The sequence below is a fragment of the Littorina saxatilis genome, linkage group LG11, assembly GCF_037325665.1.
Source record: "Littorina saxatilis isolate snail1 linkage group LG11, US_GU_Lsax_2.0, whole genome shotgun sequence".
Taxonomy (NCBI): Eukaryota; Metazoa; Mollusca; class Gastropoda; order Littorinimorpha; family Littorinidae; genus Littorina; species Littorina saxatilis.
In genome coordinates this window covers 10,141,428-10,151,595 of record NC_090255.1, presented here as the reverse complement: position 1 = coordinate 10,151,595, position 10,168 = coordinate 10,141,428, and the positions used below count along the sequence as shown (strand labels likewise).

The following is a 10,168-nucleotide window of genomic DNA, read 5'->3' as shown; positions in this document are numbered from 1 at the left end:
GGAGCATCGGGTAAATTCTTCCCCCTAACCCGCGCCGGGGGTAGATCTGAGATAGTGAGCCGAATCTTTTACATGGGAAGAGACGAATTCTGAAAATAACTCTGTCGGGTTTGTATGGGGTGTGAAAGAGTGAATGAATACCCTTGCTTTTACTAGGACAAACAACTTACGAGCCAATCACAAGCGAGGACCGGAGTCAGTGTGTCGGAAACACGCAGACAAGGAGTAGCATGTGTGGATTTATTTGTCGGCCTAGTTAAAACAAGGGTATTCACTCTTTCACAATCCATACAAGCCCGACAGAGTTAGTTCGGAATATATCGTCTATTGTGCCTTTAAACTTGCAGACCGCTATATCCATGTCTCCAATTTCTGTTTTCAGAAGACCGATATGACGGCGGAAGATACGACGATGGAAGATACGGAGGGGGACGTTCTGCTGTGGTCTCTCCTAGTGGAATCCGAGCGCTGCCTCCCTCCCGCTCCTACTTTTGAGTTGTGTCGTCTTGTGCTACTATCCCCCTCCCCTTCCACCCCCCCCTCCCCTCCATCTTCACCATCCCGCCACCATCAACCACTTTTTGTGTGCGTGTGTTTCTTCTTTATCAGTCATTCTCTCCGCACCTACATTCCAGCTTCTTCTTGGCTTTCTTGTTACTGTGGTTGTGTGTGTATATGGTTTAGTTATGTCATGGGTGGTCTTTCTCCCGTATGCAGTGTAATTATCGGTGCACGTGCAGGTCAATTTAAAGATTCTTGTTTTTTTCTTCCACAATTTGATGCAACAGCAAATGCCTAAATAAGACAATGAACTTTTTGGTTCAGCTCTTCTTTTTTCTTCCTTCTTTCTTTCTTTCTCTCCTTTCTTTTTTCTTTCTTCTTTTTCTCTTTCTTTTTTTGGGTTCTTTTTAAACATAATCTTTACGAAACAAAGGCCATTAAAATAACACTGAACTGACTTGAAGTGCTTCAACGATCATCTGTAAAATGTGTTTTTTAGATTCTTGATTTTTGAAACATTGGCAATGTAAGCCTACATGTTTCTGATTTTTTTGTCAACTTTCTTGACTGTATCTTGTTCCATGCCTTATTCATCTTTTCTTTTCTGCTGTTGCTCTATATGAGGCTTAGTATTCCTGTGGTGTATATTTTGCATGTACACATTAAAATGTTCTTCAAGTGAAGGTCAATTAATTGCATTGTTTTGCATTATTTAATTGCTGAATCAAAACTCCTTAAAGTACATTTTACTGAGAATGGTTTATATTATTATCATACTGTACGCTTTTTGTTTGTTTGTTTGTTGTTACATTTTTAGTTGTTTTTGTTTTTTAAGAGCAGACAATAAATGCAAAATTGGAAGGTGGTTTTTTTTTTACTAGTTCTGTGTCTGTTGTTTGAGTGTGACTATTGGGGCGGGGATGTAGCTCTGTCGGTAGGGCGGGGATGTAGCTCTGTCAGTAGGGCGGGGATGTAGCTCTGTCGGTAGGGCGGGGATGTAGCTCTGTCGGTAGGGCGGGGATGTAGCTCTGTCGGTAGGGCGGGGATGTAGCTCTGTCGGTAGGGCGGGGATGTAGCTCTGTCGGTAGGGCGGGGATGTAGCTCTGTCGGTAGGGCGGGGATGTAGCTCTGTCGGTAGGGCGGGGATGTAGCTCTGTCGGTAGGGCGGGGATGTAGCTCTGTCGGTAGGGCGGGGATGTAGCTCTGTCGGTAGGGCGGGGATGTAGCTCTGTCGGTAGGGCGGGGATGTAGCTCTGTCGGTAGGGCGGGGATGTAGCTTTGTCGGTAGCGCGCTGGATTTGTATCCAGTTGGCCGCTGTCAGCGTGAGTTCGTCCCCACGTTCGGCGAGAGATTTATTTCTCAGAGTCAACTTTGTGTGCAGACTCTCCTTGGTGTCAGAACACCCCCGTGTGTACACGCAAGCACAAGACCAAGTGTGCACGAAAAAGATCCTGTAATCCATGTCAGAGTTCGGTGGGTTATAGAAACACGAAAATACCCAGCATGCTTCCTCCGAAAGCGGCGTATGGCTGCCTAAATGGCGGGGTAAAAAACGGTCATACACGTAAAATTCAACTCGTGCAAAAAACACGGGTGTATGTGGGAGTTTCAGCCCACGAACGCAGAAGAAGAAGAAGAAGAAGAAGAAGAAGAAGAGTGTGACTATTGTAATTTATTATATAAGTGAGGCAAAAACCTTGCACACACAAAAATTCTCACAAAGCTACGACAGCAAAAACAACAACAAACAAACAAAATACCCGCAATTAAACAAACAAACAAATAAACAGCAGCAGCAACAACAACAACAACTATGTTTCATACACTCAGTTTCAACGGTTTCTTTTCCGTCCGCGCATGCTCTCTGCGCATACACGGGCTTCAATACAATGCAGGCAAACCAAGACCAAGAATTGTCGTCTGGAACACACACAAATCTGCTGTGCTGAATTGGAGACAAGCACATACTGATAAGAATCACGGTCAAAGTAACAGGTATCTGCTCTTTCAAGTTCGCATTATGATTTCTACCTCGTTATACCGCAGTGTAACTGTTCCTCTACTTTTGTTGTTTCTCAAGGTGTAGTAATCTTTGAAATTATCTCAGAATATAAAAGAGAAAACTAATTCAGAGACAAGTGCGAAAATACGATTTTTAGACTAGCAGAACAAGTGTCTCGTTAGGTCCAAGAACATTTACGTGGTCTTTTTAATCTGTGACCATGGGGTATATTTAGTGAGTTTGGCTAGAACTTTTGCAAGTAAGACTAACACTAAATCACTACAAGTCGGTTATACAGTAGTACCTGTGATGTAAAGCCCTTCTGGTGAGAGGACACTTTCCATTAGAAGGTAACCTTCTGTCTCTTTGGCTTATATAACTAATTACCAAATATACCTGTCATGACAGGCCACCCGCAATGTAGGGACACCTTTGGCTGGTCCCTAGGGTGTCCTTTCATCGCAGGTACCACTGTAGTTGCAGTATTACAGATGTTTGTCCTGACAGGATATCAGTCATGTAGGAACCCTTTGTGCTCAATGCTGAGGGCCCCAAAGGGGGGGTATCATCACGATCACGGGAAGGGAAATTTTAGCTTTCACGATCACAGTTACCTTGATTTTTGTTTTCACGATCACGAACACCAGTGGCAAATCACGGTCACGGTAAAAGTTGCAGGTACAGAAAGCACGTGTCAAAGTAAACACAACCACACAGTTATTCGCTCCTCTGGATCTATTTTTATTCAACACAAAGTGACAACTGTTGCACTTTTTTATGATTTTTTTTAATTCTCTTTCATGCACACATAGAAATACATGTCATGATTTGTAATCAGTAACAAGAATGTTGTTTTCATTGTTATTTTTCTCTCGCGCTCTCTCTCTCATACAGACACTCACAGGAATATACACTCCAGGGGCGGAGCCGTTAAGCCAGAGAGGGGGGGGGTTACACCCTGGGGTCCAGGGGTAGACCTTGTGGGGTACATGGGCAAGGCCCCGTTGGGGGGGTCTGGGGGGCTTAGCCCCCCAGAAGCTGAAGAGTTTTAGCTATTTTATGAACAATTTATGGCTTATCCTTGATTTTAAACATGATCAACTGGTGTCAGCAGCCACTCATTATTTCTTTTAAAGTTAGTATTAATTTTTTTGTTGACAGCCGGGGGGGGAGGGGAGTGGGGGTTCCGGAACCCCTGTAATCCGCCCCTGCACTCATACACATTCAACTCCCACACCCTCACTCACACACATGAATATATATACTTGCACAATTTCACATTTCCAGAGCTAAATCTTTTAAACCCATTTTCTCAAAAACTATTGGGTGGATTGAAATTAAAGTACATGTATGTGTGATGGTAGAGTCTATAATAACAAAATCCCCAACGAACATGACTTTGATCGACTTTGACATGAGGATCAAGTGACCCAAACTGGCACGTCTCCCCGCCATAGTTCCTGAATTTAACCCATTTTTGATAAGTTTACAGGCGCTAAAATAAATCCAAGCTTAATGCAAAGAAGCGACAATTAGAATCTATGCCAAGCGTGTCCACGTTGCTGGGATGAAAAACACATTTCTAGTTTCGGTTTCCGCTACACGCAGACTCGATCACTGTTCAGGGGTTGCGCAACCCCCCCCCCCCCCCCCCCCCCGCCCCCCGGCTTAAGCATGTACCTCCCAAACACTTTTTTTCTTTATTTTTGTGGGGGAGGGAGGGGGGGGTTGCATCTGGATCATCAGTGAAATCCGAGGAGAAATCGCACCTCTCACCCCCTTTCGAAAGACATTTTTCTTCAACGATTTTTGTGATGAAAAGTATGAGTCCTTACAATCTCAATTCTTCTTCATTGCCTATACAGCTTGCTGTCGAATTTACCTTTTTCGTTCAAGGAGAGGCTTCCTTTCCCTCCAGAAACATCAAAAAACGTTTAGCTTCAAGGGGGCTTCGCCACCTTGCAACCCCCACCAAGGGGGCTTCGCCCCCTGGACCCCCACCAAGGGGCTTTGCCCCCTGGACCCCCATCTGTAACCCCCCCTAGTACTTACCTAGTCCGGCCCTGAATAGATCAACATACCTTGACATTTCGTCTTCGGAAAGACGGACCCGTAGCCGGACCTTTCCACCAAGGAAGGCATTCTCGCCGCCTGCTTTGGTCTGGCTTGAATCCACAAAATATAACAGAAGTTCGATGACAGTACCGCTGATCTTCGAATTCGAATTTGACTGAATGCACTCAAAACTTTAGCACGAAGCCCTTCCATTGGATGAAGTTTGGCAGACTTTTGCAATTCGCCTTCTGATTGGATGTTTTTTTGTGTGTGATTGGTTCTCTTAAAGGGAAGCAATCGCTGTCAAAATCATATTTCTGAATGTGTTGTTGCTTCCCTTCAATCGGGATTGGCTCCTTGACGAATAGAGGATCATAGAGTGATACAGCTGTGAAAAATGTACGTTGAAAATAAAATGCTTTGCAATAATGCCCATCACGATCACGAAAACAAATGACGATCACGATCACGAGACTTGATTTTTTTGTCATCACGGATCACGAGCAAAGTCCCATCACGATCACAGAAATGGAAATTTCGGCAATCACGGTCACAGAAAGGTCAAAAAACGCCAATCACGATCACGATTTTAAACCCTTTGGGGCCCTCAATGCTGGTTTCAGGGGTTCTTTTCGCATGGCGGGTACCGCTGTACTAATACGTACTCACCACTGCTCTCTCTCTCTCCCCTAGACAGTGAGTGTGTGTTAGTGTGTTAGTTTGTCACGGTTAGTGTGTGTTAGTGTTAGTGTGTGTTAGTGTGTGTGTGTGTGTGTGTGTGTGTGTGTGTGTGTTAGTGTGTGTGTGTATTTGTGTGTGTATGTGTGTGTGTGTGTGTGTGTTTGTATGTGTGTGTGTTAGTGTGTGTGTGTGTGTGTGTGTGTGTGTGTGTGTGTGTGTACGCATGCGTCCATGCGTGTGTTCGTGCGTATTCGATGAAGGCAAAATGATCCGGTATTGTGCATCAACACATCGTACAACTAAATTACCACCTATTCACTTGACAGTCTCCAAAGTTTGACAGAATGGCACGTGACATGAGTATCGTCGTGGCGGTGGTGATGATGATGGTGATGACAACAACCACGACGCTGGGTCTGAAGTGTCAGAAAACTGGACTGTGTTCGTGCAAAGCGGAGAACGGGACCATAGATCTGTCGCCCCTTGCCGTCAATGGCTCAGCGAGGTGACCACATTTTCATCTATCATGTTCCTTCTTAAAACTTCCTCTGTTATTATGATAAGGACATTCAGTCTAGTAGCATACTGTAAACCCCCCCACCCCCCGCCCCACCCCACCCCGAAAAACTCCAACAGTGTGAGAAAACCAGGTTTTAAAACGGAGGGAGTCGGAAACTGGAGGTAAATTTACAGAGGTTATGGTAATGAAATATGAAAAAAAACCGTCTTCAGTAAAAGAGGGAAGACTGAAATTGGGGGTGGGGGGGGGGGGGGGGGGGGGAGTAAGAAAGGTTTCACTGAACAGTTATCCAGTATGATTTGGCTGCTTACCCTGGAGAACAGACACAAGGGTAAACTAGGCGAACAACCCGGACACACACGCACGCACGCCGCACGCACGCCGCACGCACTCTCTCTCTTTCTCGTTCTCTTTCTATCTTACCTCCAACACCATAAGAACCTTTTTTTTTTTTTAACTTATTCAGCCACACATGCAAACATATTCTACATACATAAAAAGCAAATAAGCCCACAAAACCGCTCCAGTCCAACCACATTCCGCGTACACAATCATTACTTCCATCCCCATTTCGAAATATCGCAACAGGACCTCCAGATATATAACACGATCATATGTGTTCTCTGTTTGCATGTTTGTCCAGTGTCTTGTCCCCACATAAAGCATATTAACTCTACCTGTCCCAAGATAGGCCAAATGGTTCTAAGAGGACGTTAAAACTAATTATCATCATCATAAGAACACCAACTTATCAACCAACAAGGACTCTAAACAAACACGACCAGACGCGGCCATATCTCTTACCATCTTCTTCTTCCCCGACACCGCCACAAGAACAAGCATAAACATGCTTCTACTACTTTGTTTTATACCCCAGGTTCAAAGACCAGCCGGGGCCAGATGCACCCTACGTGTATTCCTGGAACCCCTGCATTCCCTTCACAGAAGGAGGTAGCTGTAATGAAGTGGCGGTCAGTATTCTGCATTTCACAGTCTCCCCCCCCCCTCCCCCACCCCCACCTGCACCCCATTCAGTCAATAAAAAAAGTGTAGAATATCGTTCAGTTTAAGTCACCGTTTTGACGGTTGAAAGTGAGTCATGCCATGAAAAAACTGACGCCATTTTTGAGGGTAGGTTTGGTCATGGACTTGTAACGTCGTACCCAAATGATATTGCTCTAATCCAAAAAACACATTTGTGAGCAGTAGAAAGGCAGATCTTCAAAACACGTATGTTTCTGACCAAAAAACTGCTGTTCATCATCTGGGCTATACCCCTGAAAAAATATCCTTAACTTTTTGTGCTGAGTGTATTTTGAAACGTCATCCTTCAAAGGCTTCATTCTTTAGCCCTCACCTTCACTCAGTCTACTCCTATTCCAAGGGCGGTGAGCACCAGAGCGTCCAACTGGGTGGGATCTAAACACAGGGTCGATCGGATTGGTTGAAAATCCACAACAAATCTGCATTTTCTAGCCAATCCGACCAATGAGCACTTTCTACATGTAGTGCATCCCACCCAAGATCGTTGCTTATTGTTACACGCCCAAGTGTGAGTGTGTGTGTGTGTGTCAGTGTGTGTGCCCGGTGTGTATGTGCTTGCGTGCGTGCTTGCGTGAGTGCGTGCGTGTCTGTGTGTGTGTACGAGAGAGAGAGAGAATGACAAATCTTTAATTTTTGAGAAAGAGAGAGAGAGAGAGAGAGAGAGAGAGAGAGAGAGAGAGAGAGAGAGAGAGAGAGAGAGAGAGAGAGAGAGAGAGAGAGAGAGAGAGAGAGAGAGAGATGATGATGGAACTTTATTTTTCAAGGATAGAGGTTTAAGGCGACGCCTTTTCTTACCACCGGTCCTTACTTCTAATACAAATGTCTAATAAATGATAAACAAGTAAAGCAACATGACAAATAGGCCTAAACAAAGTAAACGAACGAGAGAGAGAGAGAGAGAGAGAGAGAGAGAGAGAGAGAGAGAGAGAGAGAGAGAGAGAGAGAGAGAGAGAGAGAGAGAGAGAGAGAGAGAGAGAGAGAAAGAGAGAGAGAAAGAGAGAGAGAGAGAGAGAGAGAGAGAGAGAGAGAGAGAGAGAGAGAGAGAGAGAGAGAGAGAGAGCATTTTTGATTTTATGTACATCGTTCGTTCACTCTGTTGACTTTCAGAAACCAAAAGATACAATGACTTATTACACCTGTGTTTGTTATTGGCATGCAGGTATGCTTGAAGAACAACGACACCAATGACTACTACAACCTGGGCTTCCCCAGCTCGGCAAATTTTTTCACCTGGCCTGACGACGGCAGGTTGTCGCTGCAGTACATGGTGGGCGGCGGGGACGGCAACATCAAGTCAGTCGTAGTACAGCCTGGAACCTCCCTTTTAAGACCTTAAAACAAATCTGAGAAAAATAGATCTTATAAAGGAGGGAGTCTTAAAATGTGGCTAAGTTCACAGACGTTGTGAACAGGAAATCTGAAAAATCAATGTCTTAAAATGGGGGGAAGTCTTAATTTGGGGGGGGGGGGGGGGGTCTAATAAGGAGGGTTCCACTGTTACAGTAGTTGTATAGTAGTGTTGCTGTTTTTGTTGTTGTTGTTGCTGTTTTTGTTGTCAAGTTGTTGTTGTTGTTGTTGGTGGTGGTTGGTTGGACTAATCCTCGAAGCCAGTAGTGTTGCCGTTAATGGAAGTAGTGGAAGTGTTTGCCAATGGTTGAACGAGAGTGGTGGGGACATTGTTGTTGTTGTTGCAGTTGTGGTAATATCTATGGTGGGATGTCTAATACCACATTTGTTGTGTGCACAGAGTGAGTTCCATTGACTTGGTGTGCAATCCCAGAGAAGAGGGGAAACTGGAGGCACATGGGAAGACATCAGTGGGCTTCTATGTGAGTATATCTATCCCATTCCCTCTCTCTGTCAGAGGTGTTAAACAAACAAAACAATGTTATTATCAATAAAAGTGTTTATTTATTATCGATTTATCAATGTCTTCTACAGTTCCGAAGCTATTGAAATGGTGCATGTTGCCTGTCTGTGTGTCTGTGTCAGCGTCTGTTTTTGTGTGTGTGCATCGTGTGTGTGTGTATGTCACTGTGTGTGCAACAGTGTGTGATATATGACTTTCAGTCTCAATCTATTCCTCTCTAGCACTCTAGAAAATAGTCAGTGCTCACACACACACACACACACACACAAACAAACACGAACATGCACGCACGCAGTCTCTCTCTCTTTGTTATAGGTGCTACATTTTCTGGTTTTGCTTTGTTTGCAGTCATTTCAACTGACTTCCCGCTATGCTTGTGTGAGGTAAGGCCAAAAAAAAAAAAGGTCTGTTTACGGTAACCCGACCGACCCTAGTTTTTTCGCGCGACCCTAGACTTTTTTTTGGCATTTGGGGAAAAAAAAAAATCTTGGTTTTTTGGCAAAATAACGTAAAAATATGGTTTTGTGGGAAAAAAAAATTAAAAAAAAATAAAATCCCGACCTACCGACCCTATTTTTTTGGCCTATGTTACCGTAAACAGACCTATTTTTTGTTGTTGGCCTAATGAACATGGGAGACAACCAACCTTGCAGCAGTGTGTCTGACCAGCGACAGAGCAAACTAATTCAGATAACTGCTTCATACAGGAATGTATCGTCTATTTTAAGACACTTGTCTACCTCACAGTTGTCCGATATGAAGTGAATTGTGACAATTAAATTTGGACTGATACAGATTCACATGTAGAGTGCACTAACACATCTCACTTAAACAGTGTGAATATATTTTGTTTACACCTCACCAACAGAAAAGTAGCACAAGAAAATGATTTTGACAGTGTGTGCGTGAGTGTGTGTGTTTGTTTACTGTAAGAAAATGCCTTATTCTAGTTTTGAAAATATCTTGAAAACATGGCATTCACACTGATAAACTCACACATACCACTTAGCAAAACAAAAAACCCACTTCAGTCAAGGTGATTTTTGGCCGTGTTTTAATCAAAAGGAAGTGATCAGGTATCATTGTCAATATTTCATAAATTACAATCAAACAGTACTCGGTAGCAATCAAAAATCCATCATTTTCATCATCCATTCACTCGGAATCAATGCTTCTCCTAGAAAAACAATTGGCTTCCCTTCTGTTCACCAAAACCACGCCATTGCTGTTATACACGTCACCCATCTTTCTTTATTTGGTGTTTAACGTCGTTTTCAACCATTCAAGGTTATATCGCGACGGGGAAAGGGGGAAATGGGATAGGGGGGGGGATGGGATAGAGCCACTTGTTAATTGTTTCTTGTTCACAAAAGCACTAATCAAAAAATTGCTCCAGGGGCTTGCAACGTAGTACAATATATGACCTTACTGGGAGAATGCAAGTTTCCAGTACAAAGGACTTAACATTTCTTACATACTGCTTGACTAAAATCT

General features: G+C 43.8%; 2 protein-coding genes across 2 annotated transcripts in view; both read left to right on the top strand.

Moving 5' to 3' along the window:
- LOC138979710 (uncharacterized) overlaps nt 1–1,359 on the top strand; it is a 14,445-nt gene extending 13,086 nt beyond the window's left edge. Inside the window, exon 13 of the mRNA XM_070352437.1 lies at nt 383–1,359. Coding sequence (XP_070208538.1) covers nt 383–495 — 113 coding nt within the window. The 3' untranslated portion in view covers nt 496–1,359. The remainder of the gene's footprint in view (nt 1–382) is intronic.
- A 4,209-nt stretch (nt 1,360–5,568) lies between these two features.
- Nucleotides 5,569–9,470, top strand: LOC138979709 (uncharacterized). The gene is made up of 5 exons (XM_070352436.1): nt 5,569–5,745; nt 6,638–6,731; nt 7,964–8,097; nt 8,552–8,633; nt 9,023–9,470. Exons 1-5 carry the CDS (start codon nt 5,585–5,587, stop codon nt 9,059–9,061), a joined length of 510 nt encoding a protein of 169 aa, XP_070208537.1. The 5' UTR covers nt 5,569–5,584; the 3' UTR covers nt 9,062–9,470.
- The last annotated feature ends 698 nt before the right edge of the window (nt 9,471–10,168 follow it).